General features: G+C 51.3%; 1 protein-coding gene and 1 long non-coding RNA gene across 2 annotated transcripts; one reads left to right on the forward strand and one right to left on the reverse strand.

Annotated features, from left to right (window-relative positions):
• Positions 1-886: 886 nt before the first annotated feature.
• Positions 887-5467, reverse strand: FZD5 (frizzled class receptor 5). Its single transcript, XM_075093752.1, has one exon. The coding sequence runs from the start codon at positions 5381-5383 to the stop codon at positions 3653-3655; it is 1731 nt and encodes a 576-aa protein (XP_074949853.1). The 5' UTR covers positions 5384-5467; the 3' UTR covers positions 887-3652.
• A 9397-nt stretch (positions 5468-14864) lies between these two features.
• On the forward strand, positions 14865-18765 carry LOC142057102 (uncharacterized). Its single transcript, XR_012660539.1, has 2 exons — positions 14865-15148; positions 16074-18765. It is a non-coding gene; the product is annotated as an uncharacterized LOC142057102 (long non-coding RNA).
• The last annotated feature ends 891 nt before the right edge of the window (positions 18766-19656 follow it).

Genomic DNA, 19656 nt, shown 5'->3' on the forward strand with positions numbered 1-19656 from the left:
GTCTCCCTGCACACGCTAGGCCCAGCCCCTGACAGCATGTTGTGCTTGTACTTGGTACTTTGGGGTGGGGGGGCAAGATCACCTGGCACTGAGGAATCAGGTGAGTCAGTCTGTGCGGGGCTGTCAGCTTTATCGCTGGATGCTGGAATGCTGCTTCCAGGTAAGAGATCCTGTCTAGTGGGCCCTGGTGTGTGCCTACACACCTAACTAGTAGCAGAGTCCTGCACCATTAGTCACCACGGAGCCATCCTTAACCCCTTGCTGTCTGTCCTTCCAACACAAGACAGCGCACAGCAGATGGCAACACAGCCCCTCAAATCAGCGTGCAGCACCCTGCTTGGCTACGAGCTGTCATCTGCTTGGCCTGCAACGTAACAAAGGGCAACTCTTCAGGGCCTGGTCTCGGCACAAGGCGAGGGACTGATACTGTGCAAACTACAGAACACCAATAAAAGTTGATAGTTAACTCTCTTCTACCAGCGAGGCGTGACCTTGGCTTGTCAGGGAGACATGCTGTCAGAGAGGTCACAGGCACAGCCAGCCAGCGCAGCAGACCCTGAGGATTAAACCCGGTTCACTGCAGAGCTGGGCTGCTGCACCCAGGCTGGGATGCGCAACACCATGGTGGGCCATGGCAGGCCAGCGGTGTGGCCGTGGGTGCATGACAGCCCCCATGCTGAGGCCAGCGCTGCATGGGGGTCCTGCACAGGGAATGTGCTATTCCTGTACCATGCAAGTGTAGCTGCCGCACCAGTCCCCCCACAATCCTTAGCGATAAGAGCCCTGCACATGCCTCCCCATCTCCCCAGTTATAGTTTTATCGTAATTGACTTTTCTAGCAGAAGCAGATGCAAAAAAAAACCACACACATTTTTTTTTAGTCCTCATAAATAACTAATCTCAATACTTCTCTTTGAATAGAATTTCTTCAGTTTGTCACAAAATATAGTACAGTTATTTAAACAACATTGAACAGCATCAGTAATGGAAGAGGCAAAAACCAACATGTAATTGGCTACAGCATACAGGGCACATGGTAACAGTGCCTTCCCCACCGCCCCACCACTTGTTGCTGAGAAGCCAGGCTCAAACACAAGTTAATTGTATTAACCTATCATTAGTTCAAAGCTGAAAATGCTCTTGCATTTTTTTCAATAGGCAGTGGTTTGTAGCTAATCTTGGATTTATTGGTTTTTTTTAAAAAAAAAAAAGCTTTACACAGTCAGTTGCACTTTGAAAAACAAAAACAACAAAACACCACCTTTGACATGGTTTTTGTTCATTGTATTGCATAACGTGTGTTTAGCTGTATCTACAAAAGGCACTATAGAAAGAGAGGAGTCCAGCAAGGTGTGGATTGGAGCAGGTTGGTGTCATTTAATGCCCTGGATTACAACACAAGGCTACCCACAGCGTCTCTGCGCCTGACCTGCCTCACTGCCAAGAACACACCTGTCCCAAACCCGTATCAAAGGTCACTACGGCTTCTGTATGTACAAACCAGGCTATACTACAACTATTTACAGTTTGTAACACAACACGGTGCAACTCTGGCCACAATGAAGTACTGCAACACACTGGAGGGAGCGAGCCCTCTCGTCACGGGAGTGCTGATATGTGGGCTGAGTGGCCCCTGCTGAGCCCTCAGTCCCTGCACCGCTGGCTGCTCTGCCCGGAATGCCCCAGAGACACTCATGCAGCACTTTGGGAGTACTATTATCAGTAGATGTGCCACTTGAGCGTCCCCTCACTTCCCAGGCTTTGGTTTTAATATGAGGTGGAAACCTTCTTGACTGAAGTGGTCCAAGGGTGTTGGGAACAACCTCGGCTCATTGCAGCCCTGCAGGAGCAAAGACAGCAGTTGTTCTCCAGTGCTCAGGCAGGCAGGTCATGGTGCCACACTCAAAGGAGAGCAAAAAGAACTCGAGTAATGGCTGGGCAGTTACATGTGATCACCACTTAGGGCAGGGAAGGAAACAAAAACAAAACAAAAACCCAACCCCAAATTGGATGGTTTCACAAGTGGGTTGAAGCCAGAGACAGCCACCTCTCACCAGCTGTGCCCCATCCAGAGCCCCTCGCTGTCGCTGCGTTTGGTGAAGCAGACAACAGCCCCCTCCACCCTACCCCCCCGGTCATCATTCTACTTATCGAAACCCAGCTGTCACCACTGCTTAACACCAGGCACTGGTTCTGTCAGTGCTCTGCTGCTGCCTGACCTGGGGAAGTGAAAAAGGCTTAGGAAGCCAGAGGAAAGGGAATGTGAGTGCTCTGCTGAGTTTTCCTACATTAACTGCTCTGTCTCAAACCCTGCACTCTCTCTGACAAAGGCGTACCTTTCAAAAAAGCACCAAGACGGGTTGAAGCTGGCTGGCTGGAAAACCCAGCTGCTCCCCAAGTGAGACAGACTGCCGCCCGGCTCGGAACACCACCCCCCCATGCACACACTACTTACTGCAGAAGCACAACCACCCTTTTAGGGTTGGTTGTGCCACACTCAGCTGCTGCACTGCATGCCACAGCCGGCAGGCTGGCGGGCAGGGTGCTGGGGCTGCCTACCTCACACCAGGTAACCTGCACAGCACAAGGGCGACACGAGAAACTCACCCTGCTGCAGAGGCGAGAGCTGCAGAGCAGCATGGACCCCTTCCCAAAGCACACAGCAGCTCAGGAGGAGGCTGCTCTCTGTGCCAGAGCCAGCGGTGCCCCGGGCTCCTTGCAAACCCTGTGCTGGGACAGCAGCCTCATGACCTGCACAGCCCCTCGGCTCTCTGGGCCGAGTTGCCCCACGGGTAGTGGAGCTGGCTGCCCCTCACAGAGCGGTGGGTCAATCCGAGGAGTCGGTGCCACAGAGCTAAGTCCCACCCGCACCAGCCCCTGCCCAGCTCTGAGCCCCCTGCCTGGGGACAGCCAGCACGCGCTTCCTCCTGCACCGCCACTGCCCGCAAAGCCCTGGCACGCGCAGCTCCCTCCCTCCCACTCAGCATGCTGCTGCCCAAGTGGGGCCAGCGGCAGCATCATGCCGGGGCCCCCAGCCCTCTCCTCCGCAACCCGTAGCTGTGCCCAGGGGCTCCAGTGGCCCTGGGGCACAGTCCTGCTGTGCCTGGGGGACCAGGGTGCAGCACAGCAGGGAGGGAGCCCCACTCCCAGCTCTCCCTGGCCCCCTCACACCTCCCTGGGCTCTGGCAAGCAGCTCAGTGCTGGTGCCAGTGCATCACCCAGAGTCGGGGCTACCAACTGCTCTGCCTGCTGCAGGTCTCCCCATCACCCCAGCACCAACCAGACCTGCCCAGAGGCTCCTGCGGGACAGAAATCAGTGCTCCAGGGGTACCTGCCACCTGACCAGCCTGCAGGCAGCAGCACCCCAGGACCCCAGACAGGCTGTGGGACCCCAAATGGGGCATACATGGTGGTGCCAGGCTCCAGGCCTCCCTGTCCCTCTGCCCCCACATCACTGGCAGCACCTCTCCCTGCCCTGCCTGGGGCTGCAGCTGCTCCATGCCCCGCGGGCATACACACTCTGTCCTGGGCAGCACCACCATGGTGGGGCTGAGGATGCCAGGGGTGGCCCAGATGCCACCCCCTCTTCTGTGGCCCAGGGTCTTTGCAACCCTCTTCTCCCTGTGGCTGGGGTCACTGAGGCTCCCTCTGGTCACACATGGGACAGTGGGACCTGCTTGTGATAGGAGGCCATGCTGGGCAGCACTGTCCTGCCTGCCAGCGCTGGGCTGGCCTCGCCGTACACGGAGGCGCCCGCGGGCTTCCTGGCCCGGCAGCAATGGGCTGTGAAGCGCCTCCAGGACTCCAGTGTCTTGCCGGACCAAATCCAGACACCAGAGGTGATGCCCACCACAAGGCACATGAAGTACTTGAGCATGAAGACAGCATAGTCGGGCTTGGGGCGGTGGGGGTCCCCCGGGCAGGAGCAGTTCTGTGCCCGTTCCCACGCTTCCCGGTTGTGCTGTTCATAGATGTAGCAGGCGATGACGATGGTGGCAGGCACGGTGTAGAGCACGGTGAAGATGCCGATGCGGATCATCAGCTTCTCCAACTTGTCAGTCTTGGTGCCTCCCTGCTTGATCACACTGCGAATGCGAAAGAGCGAGACGAAGCCAGCCAGCAGGAAGAGGCTGCCAGTGAAGAGATAAACCACCAGTGGTGCCAGCACAAAGCCCCGCAGGTTCTCCAGGCTCTGGTTGCCCACGTAGCAAACCCCGGCCACCGGGTCACCATCCACGGAGCTGAGTGCCAGTACAGCGATGGATTTGGCACTGGGGATGAGCCAGGCAGCCAGATGGAAGTACTGTGCGTAGCTAGCTATGGCCTCGTTGCCCCACTTCATGCCTGCTGCCAGAAACCAGGTGAGGGACAGGATGACCCACCAGATGGAGCTGGCCATGCCAAAGAAGTAGAGGAGAAGGAAAACCACAGTGCAGAGAGCTGGGCCCGTGGTCTCATAGTGGATGTGGTGGTGCTCTGGGTTGCAAGCCACGTTGGCGTGCCCTGCCACCAGCCGCACAATGTAGCCCACAGAGACAAAGAGGTAGCAAGCAGAGAGGAAGATGATGGGGCGTTCGGGGTACTTGAAGCGCTCCATGTCGATGAGGAAAGTGGCCACGGTGGTAGAGGTGGAGAGGAAGCAGAGGATGGACCAGAGGCCGATCCAGAAGGTGGCGAAGGTTTTCTCATCCTGGGTAAAGTAGGGCTGGTAGCAAGGGATGGCACAGTTGGGTACCTGCCCAGTCCGGATGCGGTTGTACAGCGGATGGGACTCCTTGGAGATGGGGATCAGAGGTGCTTTGCACTTGCAAGTCCGGCCACAGTCCAGCCCCGATGGGCGCTGTCTGCCGAGCGGCGTCAGGTTTTTGGCCGTGTCCTTGGCCGGGCGCGTGGGCTTCCCAAAGAAAGGTGGCAGGGTGGTGGCTTCTGTGCGGTTGTATCCCATGCAGAGCACCTCGGTGTCCCCCAGCACCGGCAGGCTGTCGCAGCTCATCCTCTCAGGCCAGGCGAAGCCGTACTGCTGCATGATGGGCGAGCAGCCGGCCTTGGCCCGCTCGCAGACCGAGCGGCAGGGGGGCAGCGGCTTGGTGTAGTCGGGCAGGCAGATGGGGGTGTACATGCTGCAAAGGAAGAAGCGCAGGTCCGGGGAGCACTGGATCTCCACCAGCGGCCAGAACTGGTGCACCTCCAGCCCGGCCTCGTCCTGCGTGTCGTGGTTGAACTGGTTGGGCATGTAGGTGAGGTTGTAGCCGATGCCCTTGCACATCGGCACCGTGATCTCCTGGCACACCAGCGCCTTGGAGGCGGCGCGCCCCGCCGCCGGCAGCCCCAGCAGCAGCGGCAGCCCCAGCAGCAGCGGCACCGGCAGCCCCCGGCCGACCATCGCCGCCTCCCGTCCTACCACCGCATGCCCCGGGCACCTGCCGCCTCCGCGCCGGGAGCGGGGCCCCTCCGGGAGCGCCAGTGCCGCCGCCGCCGCCGCCACCTGCGCTCTGGGGCGGGCGGACGCCCCCGCGCCGCGCCGCGCCCGCGCCCCGCCCCCGGACACGCCCCTCGCCGCTGACCACGCCCCCGACGGGGCTCCCAAGGGCCGCCCCCGCCCCGGGGCACAGCGTCCCGCGGCGGCGAAGGGGGGCGTCCCGCCGGCACCCCACGCTGCCCCCGGGCGGCGGCCTGTCGGACCCCCGCGGCGGCCCCGGCCCGGCGGCGGAGGGAGAAGGTGGCGGTGCTGCCTGCCTGCTGCCCGTCCCCGGCCCCTTCCCCTCTTCCGCACCAGGACCCCCCTCCTGCCCGGCCCGGCCGCCCTCGGCGGCGTGAAGAGCGAAGCGGGACAGGGCCAGCGGCCGGAGGAGGGGGCGGGCGGCGCCTGCGGTGCTGCTGCCGCGTCGTCCCCTCCTCTTCGGGAAGGGGCCGGGGCCTCACCCCGCCGTCACGGGATGGGGAGAGGGAACCGGGGCGAGGGAAGAGGCGCGCAGGTGTCCTGCCCCGTGTTCGCCGCGCTCCGGCGATCGCACACAAGCCCCTCCCGCTGCGGCCCTCCCTGCTCCCGGGCAGGGCAGCGCTCCCGCCGACCGGAGAGCCGGGCCTCCGCGGGGACGGCCCCCGCTGGCAGGGCGCGGGCAGCTGCGCCGCCGCTCCGCCCCGGAGCCGCGGGAGATGCTTCACCAGCCGCTGCCCTCCCGGGCGGGCGGCGGGCGTTGGAGCGCATGGACGAAGTCAGAGCGTTCGAGGGGCCTTCCCCGGGGCAGAGGTCCCTTCCCGGCGCTCCGGGAAACGCGGGCTCCTGCCGGAGCCACCCCGGCGATGACGCTCTGCTGCCCGACGTAAGGAATTTGAATCCGTGCGCCAGCAAACACCTAAATTACCAGCCCGGTTTTCAGCGGCTTCCACCGCTCCTGAAGCTTGCGGCATGTCCAGGGCATGCAGGGGAACAGACCCGCTTCAGAAGCCAGATTTGGAGGTCAGAGGCTGCACCCACTATGGCAGCAGTGCCCTTACGCTGGCCAGGGAGGACGGCTGCTCCTAAGCCCCTGCACAGGGGCTCCTCACTCCTCCTCAGTGGCTGTGAATGGAAGGGCCATTTGGACCAAAGTACTCGCATCAATCACTAGATCTGCTAGCCGAGACATACCTGTGGCACATCACAGGCAGGGACAACTCACATTCAGGCCTGGTGCTGGGGAATGCCAGCACCCAAAATATCCCCAACTGCATCCAGAGCCCAGAAAGTAAGGGCTCAAAGCATGACTTACTTCCTGCCTTCCTCCCACAGGTAAAAGCTGGCTCACCTATCACTCTGTCGCCAGCGGCTCTCGTGCCTATGGGCAGAGCACTGGCTGCTGCTACCACACACCAAAGTCCTCAGAGATGTTAAGGCCAGAGACGTCATTACCACCCTCGAAATCCCCTGTAGTCTACAAGATCACCCAGCCTAGGTGCGTATATAATTTGGCACTGTCAACCTTGACGCTTAACAGCTTTTTTTAAAAAAAAAAAAGGCAAAAAAAAAAAGCTCAAGTCTCTATACCTCTTTGCTTTATGCTGTAAGTTTTGCCTGTAATAAAGCTATACGGAAGAGAATTACAAGTCACGTGTTCTTCTGGAACACAGTGGCATATCCCTGTAGCAGGAGTCATAACTTTTAATTCTCCCCAACAATGAGTTTCTGTGAAGTAGCAGCCCAGCAGAAAGCAATCACAGACAGTTTCATTATGGCTTTCAGTTGATTATCCAAATTACAGCTGAGAGCAGAGGGCAGCCTTTTTATTATCATTATTGCTGTACCATTAGAAAATGCTGATGAAGCTCCACAAGAGCAGAAATTCTCCTTTTTGCTGGTAGTTTTCATTTGTGTAAGTGTTCCCTTGACCAACACCTTGGTTTGGTTTGACACATAATGGGGAACAGGTACATAGGTGGGAAGGGAGAAGATAAGAAGAAAATGGGGCAGGTCTTCATTTCAGTTAATCTATCAACCCTCGTAGCCTGGTTCAGGTTTCACCACTCCTCCAGATGTATCTAATTCTTAGAGCCTGGCTGTAAATAATGCTGTATTTGCTACACTGGGGACACATGAAATCCAATTAAGGGCCAGGTAGACATCTGTTGGCTTGCTCTGTGCTTCTGTTTCCTTTTTGTTTTTTATGAATACGTAGCAGAGCAACCACAACAGGATTAAATATGGTGTAAGTGCAAGTACAGTTGATAGGCTTGTTATTCATCTCTACAGTACAGTATGAGAGCATGGTGCTTTATGTGCATATAGCACTATTAGTGACAGAACCTGTACCTGCACAAAACCTACTGTGCCAAAACCTGGAGACAAAAAAGAAAGCGTTCCCCGCCCCTAAGAAATTGCTGTTGTTGTTAAAAAAACTCTACAAATTATTAGGAAATTGCTTTACCTTTAATCTGTGTGCAAAGTTGTTCACAAAGCTCCACCATGCTGGACAGGTCGTCTTGGAAGTCCAGCTTGTCCCTGCTTGTGGTTCCAGCCCAGAGGATAGGGGCATGAGCTGACAATATATGCATCCTCACAGACATACCTTCCACCCATTCAGGCATTTTCAGCTGGGGTGCAGCAGTTCCTGGTAGAAGCAGAAAGTAAAAAGGTGATAAATGTTTCTGTATTTGGTTCTTTCACTGCTGTATTGTCAGCCTACACTGTTTACCTGGACAAACTGCCTTTGTGAAAGATACCCTGACTTTTAAAAGACTTTAGAAAAGGACTAAGTGAGCTTCCTTTGTAAAGACTAGCTATTGCCCTTGCCCTTGTTAGAGAACTCAGCAGACTTTTGCAAAGAGCTTTTCAGCCCAGGCTTTGGGCAGGGACAAAGCCAGGGAGCACTGATCTCACTCTTGGCTTTGCCTGTACCGAAGCAGGACAGGAGCCTCCTGCCCCTGTTGTTGTAGGACCAGCACACTGCCCCTGGCCCTCGACCCTTCTTACTGAGAGCAGCAAATCGCGGTTTCATCTGCACTGCTGACAAGGCTCCAGCTCCCAGGAAGGGAGCAGTGGGGGCCCAGCATAGATGACTATGAGCTCTTGGTGCTGGTGGGCAGCCTGCCAGTCACCCCGGCTGGAGGCTGTGCTAGCTCAGGTGCTGCTTGAATTAGCAATGATCCCTGATAACAAACTGCTTGAGTGAGGGGGTGCTGGGGACCACAGGGTGGTTTGCAGCAGCACAAGACTGGCAGGGCTGTGCCTTACTGCCTGCCACAGATGCAGGGATGGACAGCCATCATGTTTGGCATTACGATTCAGCCTCCAGTCAGCTCCAGCACAGCGACCCACTGCGTACTGGTACAAAAGGATATCCATGCTTCCACTATGCACAGGACACGGTGGCGTGCTGCACCAAGACAGGCGTGCTTCTGCTTCCACCCGTGGCAAGCGTTTGCATTCCCACCTGACAGTCGCAAAGCTGCGGCTGCCAGCACTGCAAATTCCGGCACCAAGACTGACCTTGTATAACTGGACCTGGAGGGGGGCTTTTAAATAAGAGACCAAGGTCCTTGCTGTGCCACAGGCAGGAGGGACCCGGCAGGCAGGGACATGGGGCAGCTCTTAGCCTTTCATGAGCAGCCAGAGCAGAATGAGAATGACTGCTGGCGTTTGCAGAGGGACCCTGGCACTCAAACCGTACCAAAGTAAGACAACAGCAGGGGCAAACATTTTCTCATGTCCCTGAATGATTTAAAAGCTGTGGGCTGGGGACAGGAATTCAGATTTAAATCACTTGAATGCTTTTCACCATGGATGCCTTGTTGAAATTCCCTTGAAAATCCTAACCTACATCAATACTGTTTGTTTTTATATATACCTGTACAATTACACACCTTAACATATTGCAGGAAAATAAAACCACGCCAAACTGTAGTGATATGCTAAAAGCCACATGGAACTAGATAAATTCTGAGTGAATTAGTGCAAAACTTGATTTCTAATAGCGGCACAGTCTTTAGCAATACCTGACACGAGTGCTGCAGTTTGTGAAATGCTACCAGAAATTCAGCTAAGTACGACTAAAGTAAAACCAGGAAGAGTGGCCCCCAGGGTCTGGGAGCCCTTTCTGCGAGGCATGGTTGGTACGCCAAAGGGGTGTTCCTGTCCCGAGGTGCCACCACCACAGCACATATAAGGCAGAGGCAGGTCAGGTCCAAAGGTGCAGGAGGGTCAGTGGGGATGAGGAAGGGTCCCTGCCATGCCACAGCCCAGCCACCAGTGCCACAGCCACAGCTGATCTTCAAATCTCCTTGCTGTGATTCACACAATGCCGAGGTAAGGAAGAGTCACTGAACTTTACATTTTATTTTCTTGGGGGACATCTGAAACTTCTCAGATATGTAGTTTTTGAAACACATCATGTTGTGCTTTTGTTTTTTTTTTTACACGGGCACTTGAAAAGAAAACAGTCCCCATAGTGAAGTTGACATGATAAATTAGTATGGCCCTGGCAAAGCCCTCACTTCATTGGGCAAATACTTATTTATGGACTTTCAAATTGTGGCTTATGTAACAACAGGGTGAGTGACTTTTAAAAAACCCCCGCCATGTATTGACCTGATAGAGCCTAATGGGTCCTTCAGAGCAATTAGGATTTATTGTGTTAGTGTCTATTGTGTATAGAGACCATTTTAAAAACATGTGTTATTTACCCAGAAGGCAGGAATGACTGTTTAAATACACAGTTAGATTGTTTCTGAAATGCTTGCTGCTCTATACATTGCAAAGAACTTACTCCAGCTATTTTTCAGAGTTAAATACTTTACTCCACTGGGATTTCCAAGCAGGGTGATTGTACCGCACATACATTGGTATGCTTATAGCTGTAAGTGAATTGAGCTCTCAGGAAAGCTGCCAAATGAGCAACCTTGAAGCATGACATCTGAGATTTTTTTCTTGACCAAGGGGCCAGTGCTCGTCACTCCAGTGGCCTGAGCAGCTCAGGCCATTTCTCAGCTGAGAGAGCAGGTTTCCCACAAACCAACCAACTTTTGACCTGTCTGACCTGGATGTCCAGCAAAGGTGGCCTTAACAGCCATGAAGCTGTGGTTTCCACCATGGCACATCTAACCCTCTATGTGCCTGTGAGGTCGGGCCATCACCACTTCCCCATAAGCTACTGGGGGCCGGCATGCAAAAATACATGTGTTGGCTTCTGAACACTGGTGCGGATTTGAGAAGCCTAAACCCTGGCCAGGCTCCACAGCAGGCGTGAAGGAGCACAGCTTCACTGCATGACAAAGATTGGCGCTGGCTAGCACCAGCTTTGCCTCTGACCACATGAGTAAAACAAAACCCCAACTCATACATGGGAGCTATCAAATGCCTCTATGAAATAATAACAATGTAGACTAATTGCTGCTTGCTTTATCTTCAGACCAATGCTGTTTTGATCAATGCCATCTGTAAATAGGTATTTCCTTTTTCTGCCCTCTCCTTCACTGTGAGAAACCTTCAGGGTGAAACTGCTCAAAGCATTCAGCTTTGCCACAATGCTTTCCCTGCCCTGCCTCAGGTCACAACCTTTGGAAACCTGTTTCTTTTTGCTCGTTTTACACCAAAATTAAAATAATATCCGTTACAGTTGCAGTACTTTATTTCCAGGGACAAAGGTACTAAGCGGTTTTCTAACCCAGCAAAGAAAGAAACAGGTTAGAGGAACCTCTAGCTGAAAATGTAGCAAACACTCTGGAGTTAGGATGCAAGTTTGTAATGGCCGGCGTGCAAAATCCTCTGGAGAAAACACTCAAGCAGGCTGGACTGAAGCTGGCTGAAACTTGCAATTTCAGTTTTGTGGAAATTCCAACATTAAAAACCAATGTAAAACAGACCAGCTTGTGCCAAACAGGGCAAGCTGCCCGTACTTCTGAGACATCTTACAGCACCAGGAAAATGTGAGGAAGTCCTAGAAACCCCTTGCCCAGGGAGGCCTTGGGAGCACAGGACGGGGGAGCTCCTGGAGCAGGGGACACGGAAATCCTGAGGTGCTAGGGGCTTGCTGGGAAGCCAGGCAGAATTCAGCCAGGAATCAGCCCGGTGAGCATGTGTCCCTTAGGTCCTGCCTCGCTTTCAGAGAAAGTCAGTCAGTCAAATAGAAATGTTTCCAAGAAACTTTCTGTCTATGCTGAACTAGCACTTTACAAAGAAACTGCTATCGGTATGAACATCTGCGATTATGGGTGGTCTCTCCTGGCCTTAAAATTCTATGGATTGGTGAAACACATATGACAACAACTGCCACTGTTGAGAGTGACTTCTGTCCCTGTTCAGAATAGTTCAAGTTCAGTCTGGCATTTCCTGATAATATGAAGTTTCATACAATCAAAATAGGTTTCAAACACATATGTCACTTTGACTGCATTTGTTCACTAACCTCTCAAGACAATGTGATCAAGATTTTCCAGATGTAGTGATTCTGGATCCTCCTGAGGCAACCTTAAGGGATCTTTATTTCCAGAAATTGTTACAGACCTGTCCTCTGGAAATTGGACTTCTTTACGACATGCCACACTCTGGAAATTGGACTCCTTTACGACCCACTCAAGATCAGAGGCAATCAAAAATCACACAACATTTGAAAGTTTTATCCTCTATGCATACTCATCTATAGCACCCTAGAAGGAGGAAGTTCATATGCAATACACACGTGCTGTGTTTTCAGGTTTTCATGAACCAGTAAGTATCAAGGCCAGAGACCTGAAACTGTGTCCTCTTCCTCACCTTTTAGGTATTCTTGCTAAGACTAGGCACTTCAGATCCTCTGTATCTACTTTTGACATCCTTGAAGTGCTTGACATGGGGCTGGAGGAATATTTGGAGCTAAGGCTTAGTGAGTCATGTCAATCACATCAAATGAACCAAATTATGCTGAAATACAGATTTAAATCCCTGCATAATCAACATTTATTGGACACAAGTAAAAAGAGACAGAAACAGATGAAACGGCAGTTAGCACTAGCTGGAACTATACATGTTTTGATTACTTCCTTCTGCAAGTCGTTTATCGGATAATGTAATACACAGGTCAAAAAGATTTTGGAAAGGATGTTGCTAGCAACCTTCTCATTCAGGCATTAGTTAGATATGAAGAATTAACACGTGCAAGTGATCAGCAGAGCTCAATCTTAAACAGGAACAGCTTTAGCAGGGTCTAGTGTTACAGAATTGAAGTATATCGAGAGATTTGCTGGGCAAAAGAAGGAATCTGTTCTCTAAATCTTGTACCTCACTGCCATGCACAGCACCATCAAGCACACAGTGATGTCACCCTGCTTGGCAAATGTCCTGGTGATGCAAGAAAATGCTCCAAAACATTTTCAATCCTTCCAGAAGTGCTAGCTTCTGGACTGCCAAAAATCTTTGATGACCAGGTTGTGCAGTCCTCTTACAGGCTCTTTTTACCAAACTGATACAAGCAACAAGCGAACAGGAAAGGTAGCACAACTGCTGCAAGGATGGGGTTCACACAGACCAGCACCTTCCTTATGGCATGAAAATGGTGGAGTAGCTTGGTTTATCTTTTTGCTCAGAGAAGTCTGTCCAGCTGCAGCAGAATTCAGTCTCTGTATGTATTTCCCTTATGCTGGTGAAAGTAACTCTTCCGCTATTTTAAACAAGGGAGCAGCTGAGCCCTTCTCCATGCCTCCCACAGGCTGGCACTGCCAGACCCCCCAGCATTACACCATCACGAGGCAGACAAGACCTCACTGGGTGCACTTGGAGAAATTACTGTGCAAGCTGCCACCACTCGACTTCACTATTTGCCCCTCACTGCGTTAGGTGCTGAATGTACCTGAAGTACAAACAGCTCTCAGGCTGAGCAGCCAAGTAACACAAAAAATGGGAGAAAGGACAGGTAATTCTCCCTGCTTTTGCAGATAGAAAAGTTCTGTGATTTGCCCTGATGGCCACATAGAGCTGGAAAAAGACCATTCTGGCTCCTGCTGCAGACGCTGCTCTCTGTTTCTGTTCCACTAGAGCACATTAGGCTGACAACCTCCAGTGCTACACTGCAGGGATGCAAGGCTGCACGTCCATTCAGTCAGGGCCAGACTGATTGTCCTGGAGACAAAATCCCTTTCTGGTAGAGGGGTAATCTAGAGGGGAACGAGGCCGATTCCTTACCTGGGCCGGCCAGGCTATAGCCCAACAGGACTAAACATCCCTCTTTGGGGGAGGAAAGGAGAGGGCAAGGTGAGAAGACAGTGTAATCCTTTCAGCTGAGACTCTGCCAGGGATGTTGCTAATTAGCAGAGAGAGGACGTGTTGTGGCTGGTGAGAGACAGACACGTTCTGTGTTGCAAGACAGCGCCTTCAACCAGCAATGTGAGACATCTAAGCTGTGAGCTCCCTGATGGTGTTTGCAACGCAGGAGCTATCCCAGCAACACCAGCTGAGTCCTTGATGCCCGCTGTGCTGCCCTCAGCCTCATGTGAAACCCGTGATAGGATTTTGGACAGACTAAAAGTCTTGCTTGTGAATCTTATTTTCACTGTTCTAACACAATCAAACCTATTTAGTATAGACAAACAGAGTGGCTGTGGCTTCCAGGTCATGGAAAAAGACTGATACTGGTGCAGCAACTTAATTTCCTAAGTTTGCTTGGGTATCATAGAGAAAGGAGAGTGTTGTACCTGTAGCTGACAGAGGAAACGAGGAGGAGAGACAGCAGTCCAGAAGTGTACGTGTGTGTGTGTGCGCATGTATCAGTTTCACGCACTGCAGTTTGGAAACATTTCCAGCAGAGACTACTAAATTTGGTCAGTTGGTGTCTGGTCTAATTTATGCTGAGCTGAATCTGCAAGAGCCCAATTTAAGTTTGTGAGGTTGTGTGTGGTTGTGCTTGAGATCAGCACCTGTTCCAGCACCCCTGTATCCAAGGATAGCTGAAATGCACATCCATTAGCTGAGAAAAGCCAACAAATTAACCACCAGGCCCTGGAGCTTTCTTCTATAGATTTTATTTCGATTCCCTGACAACATAAAAGGAATGATTCATAATTCTGTGTCTCTGTGTACTTTCCAGTTAGGCTAAGATGCCCTGAATTTCTCCTCAATACTTAAGCACATTTATGTGAAGTCAAACCTGCTTTATGGATCTTTTAACTTGGCATATTCCTGAGACGCAGCTAACTGTGATGGGCACGTAAGCTCCTGACCAAACTTAACACAAGCAGTTCAGGAGAAGAGCTGAGACTGATAACAGCAACAAGCTGATTTCTATAGAAGTAGAGATTAAATATATTCAGCTGCATGCTGATGCAGCTGCCCAAGACAAGCCCAAGCTGCGCTGGGCCAAAATGTGCTGTAAGAAATTCTGTATGTACCAATGAAGGCCATAGCATGACTGAGAGCTGGCACAGAAACAAGGGGAAAGGGGTGGATGCAGGTGCTGTTTGCACTGTGCAGACTTTGGCGGAGAAGGGAGGGCAAAGTTTGGTCTTCAGCCTGAGCAGATTCCTCACTGCTATAAACTGACAAAGTTGTTATCAGACCTTTCTCTAAATAGATCGTAAAAACCTGTACAGGTGATTATTTTATGAGCAAAGAGGGAAATGACAGAAGCGGAACACCAGCAGTGACCTCCATGGCTCTGCTGGGGGAAGAGGGACAGGCCACGGACAAACACAGTCCATCCGCAAGGTAAGTTGTGCCAGGCTGCAAAAAGGGACAGGGCTGCTTTAAAGGTCCTTGACACGGGCGCAGTGCTGATCCCCAAACCATATCCCTGCGCCCTGCTCTGGCTGCAAAGTACCTCCTGTAATTGGCTACAAGCTTTAGAGAATGAAATCCAATTTACCTGCCACAAAGAAGAGCTGGATGGGGCCTCCCCAGAGTGTGGTGGGTAAAGAAGGGCTGCCAATTCCCATCCCCGAGCTGCTCCCCTCTGGGCCAGAGGGAAGGGGGAAGGGGCAGCGATGGCAGTAAGCGCAGGAACAATTCACTGGAGAGCCATGGTGCTCTTTGCAGTTTGCCCACTAATTACTATTAAGCCCTGGTTCCTTTTTGTGTTCCAAGGGGCGTCTTCAATGTGGCACTGCTTCTTGGGCCTTTCATGTGGCTGGGCTAACCCCTGAATAGCAGACTTCGCCCCCCCCCCCCGCCTTGCTACCTCTCTCTCTCCCTTTTTCTTTCCCCCTTTTGCTTTTCTGATAGTATTTTCTGTCCATGTTGTGTAAGGCCCTAAATGAATCTTGACTGCCCCTACGGCCGACTGGAGACGCACAAAAGCGGCCCATTCCAGTGGCCACAGCGCCATTGTGTGCCCTAACAATGCACTAATTGGCGGTGACAATTGTGCTGCTGGGGAGGAAAAGGGGGCCGTGGGGGGGACATGGGTCTTTTCCAATCAGTGAGGCAGGTCAATAAAAAGAAGAGAAGGAGTGTGAGGAGCGAGAGACATGCTCTGCTCAGTGTCTCTCCTGCATGGATGCCCTTGCCAGTCCCAAGTAGTTTGCTCCAAGGTCCCCACCAAATTCCTACAGAGAAGGGTAGAGCAAATTATTTTAATGGGTGGCTATGCAGAGCAAGAGATATGCAGACTAAAAGGGTCATCTCAACCTTCCAGGCTGTCTCGCCATCCCAGAGGCTGAAGAGCTCATGTGACGAGGACACCACTGAGATATTCATGGGAAAAGATCACACACAAAGCCAAGGGGATGCTGGTGCCACAGCACTCTGCTCTGGGTACACATGTGAGAGAGAGTGCTCACCTCTGACTGAACTGAGCTTAAACAGTGGGATGCAAGGACAGGGTGTCCTACAGCGCTCTGCTGGGGTAGGTGGTGGTCCTGTGGAGCAGGAGCCTGCAGTGCTGTTGGGAGTAGGGGAATGCACCTGGGCCACATCTTCAGCACCAGCTGAGCTGAGAACCAGAGAATTGAAAGGGGCATCAGGTGCCCATGGGACTCAGGCTGTTTATTGCCACTGTGACACCTCTGAGGACTCAGAGAGAGGGACCAACCCAGCTTCACACTGAGATTCAGCTGGAACAAGCCCATGGACTCTAACAGATGCCCTGGAGTTTGGAGGCTGATGTACCTGGTCAGTGAGGGACAGATTTCAGCTCTCTTCATTAGCTTCTAACATAAAATCTGGGACAGGAAACAGCACTGACAATGCTTCTGAGCAAGAAGTATGGAAAGCTCATCTAGTGGCCTAGGCTCAAAATTAATTCAGTCAGTTGAGAGACGTGGGGGGAGATGCTGCAGTGCGCAACACCCCACTACCTGTTTTCCAAGCAGCCTATATCAGCTCCCTCAGAGAACAGTGAAGACCAGCAGGTGTGGAGTACTCTGGTTCCTGACAGGGGAAGCAAGGAAAGCCAGGCTGGCAGCAACACTCAGGTTTATGAAGAGCTCTGAAATGTCCCTTCTCAAGAGAGATGCTTCTCTTTTTTGAAGCTGGCTGATCTTTAAGAAGCATTGTACAGAGCAGGGTCAGAAAGCAGGCAACTCTCCCACCCCTCATGGCACAGCTGTGGGACTGCTGTGGTGGGGAACACTTCTGCTAAATGCTTTGATGGAAAAGGATTACCTCCTGCATCTGGAAAGAAGCAGGAAAACACCTTTCCATGCAGTGGCATCTAACCAGGGAACAACTACATAGGAACCACCTCTAGTGGAAGAGCAATACTCTTCTGCAGCAAGACTAACAGATCCCATGTATCAGCATGGCTTGGACAGGAAATCTTGCCATAACCTCATGAAGAGCAGGGGCAATGAGCAGAGAGGACAAACTGGAGCTGCAGACCCATGGACAGGCAGGTACTGTGGTGCCTGGATCTAAACGCCCTGGTGCTCTGACTAATCGGGACTGGCATTTCATTTGGTCCACTACATATAAGCACTGAGTTTAGCTGAAAAGTCTGGTCCTGCAGCCAAAATGTTGAGGGGAAGCCTACTGTGAGCCCAATGTGAGAAGTGGAGCTGCAACATCCTAGAGCTGAAAGTGTGCCAAGTCCAGGATATGCTGTGTAGAAACCCTGGGACACTGGACTTTTGCCCTTTTCACCTCATGACCACCCTGAGCACAGTATTTTTCTTAATGGCATCTCTCAGCTTTTATGGGTCCTTGTCAGCAATTCTATGAAACACCAGAGGACAATTCAGTTCATATATATCCCTGCTCCCAGTAGGAACCCTCATCTCTCTCCATTGATGGCAAGGTGGACTTCTCATATGCGTTAGGCTCCTGAAATTTGGTGGTGGCAATATCCTCCCTGAGACAAAATAACTAGTTACCTGCTCTAAACATAGTAAACGTGCCACTTCTGCTCGCCATCCCCTAGCAGGCCTCCACACAGCTCCTGCCGACAGCTATGGAAACATTCCCATGGATTACCACGGGTGCTGGAGGAGGGCCTTATATAGTGAGACTTCTCTGCCTCCCCTTTGCCCTAAGCCCTTCACAGAAGTACTTTATTGTTTTATGACAGCGCAGTAACACTTGACATAAATCTCTAAGCACAGCTAACAATGTCAATACTGTGTAAATACCTACAGTAGAGACCCATATTTTATTATACTTTTGCCCTCTTTTACCTGCTGTCACCCAGGGTTAACTCTGTGCTAGATGCACATGCATTTTACAAGGAATCTGCCACTTTTATACACGGCTACAGCTCACGTCTCTGAAAACTGAGAGCAGAGCTCTGGTTCTTTCACGAACTGCAGCTTTCACTGGAGTCAGCAGAGCTTGTACCTGCTTAAAGGATCGATCACGCTGTCTGTTAAATCAGAGATGAGTGCCCTTCAGAAGTGCAGAGTCCAAGTCAGAGCAGTACATTTTGCAATATGTACCCAAAAACCAACATCCACCAGTATCACAAGCAATTGCGTGCCGATGCCTGATGAGTGAATGGTGTGTGCTTCCACCCTAACCTTGTTCTCACAGGAGTCTGTATCCCCTGTTCTCAGAAATCAGTGGGATTACTTGCAGGGCAAGGCACAAATCAGTGGAGAGAGACTCATCCGTGACTTAGTCGCTGTACTTTAGGTACCTGCCTGCAGTGTCAGTCACAAATGAGATTAACTTATAACCTTCAGTGCTATGAAAGCACTTTGGACTGATGCTCCATGCACACTGATTACATCTATTACTTTCTTACACAGATTCAGTAACTTGCACTTTCTTATTTTTAAACAATATTTAACTTTACTAACAATTCCTTCTTATTCACCTGTAAATACATCATATTGTATCTACATGATAAACACCTGGGAACTTTCAAGTCAATGAAAGTTCAGCCCTTAACACAAGCTCTTGTCTGACTTCTCTTGCTTTCCAGATGAGCCTCACTTAATTTTTAATATCTCAGGCTAATGCCTCGAACTCAGTTATAGATAATCAAAAGTCACTTACTATAAACAGCAGACTGACTTTTTAGCATGTTTACAGCCTCAGTGACAAGTTTTATATTTGTCTATGCTTAAAATGGTTGGAATTTACTCCTGCTTGCCTTGGAGACTCTGTCTGGTTTTACTTGTGACACCTGATTATCTGAGATGCTTTTCACCACCTTCTCATAGTGGTAATACTTAGGCCTCTAGATGGGACCACTATTTTGGAGAGTATTTAGTTAAACAATAACTATTTTAAAAAGACAGTCCAGAGCTATGTACACACACTCCCAGAATATTTTTGTTTGCCCTCAGTGTGCCTTTCACTGAAAAGGTATGGTAAGCCTCAGACCTGGAAGGTCCCTCTCCATCCCTAGGGAAAGGACGAGGAAGGTAGCTCCATTTGGGTTAACCTATTACTATACTGTAATCGGGATTGTATCATACATGTTATGGGAAAATTGAAAGAAAAAAAAATTGTTTCCTTAAGCCTGGAGTACAGTTCTGGATAAGGAGATTGTAGCATTTGATTTATTTTAGACAGTGTCCTCTGGACTTCACAAACTTGTGGACACTGTCACTTCTTCTCAGACGAAAGGCTGCATTTCAGTTCTGCCACCTTTTAGAAAACCAGTCAACTTCCCGTATTAAACCAAACATTGTTAATTTTGGTCTAAGAGCTAGAAGTGTAATTTTTTAGAAACCAACTGTCCTGACCTTTGAGAGAAGAGCTGGAGCTTGGCTTGGCATGCTCAGGTGATATGAACTAAAAGACCACTCATGGGTCTTGGCCAGAAGGGATGATCAACT

This window comes from Phalacrocorax aristotelis, chromosome 5, assembly GCF_949628215.1.
Source record: "Phalacrocorax aristotelis chromosome 5, bGulAri2.1, whole genome shotgun sequence".
NCBI classification, from domain to species: Eukaryota; Metazoa; Chordata; class Aves; order Suliformes; family Phalacrocoracidae; genus Phalacrocorax; species Phalacrocorax aristotelis.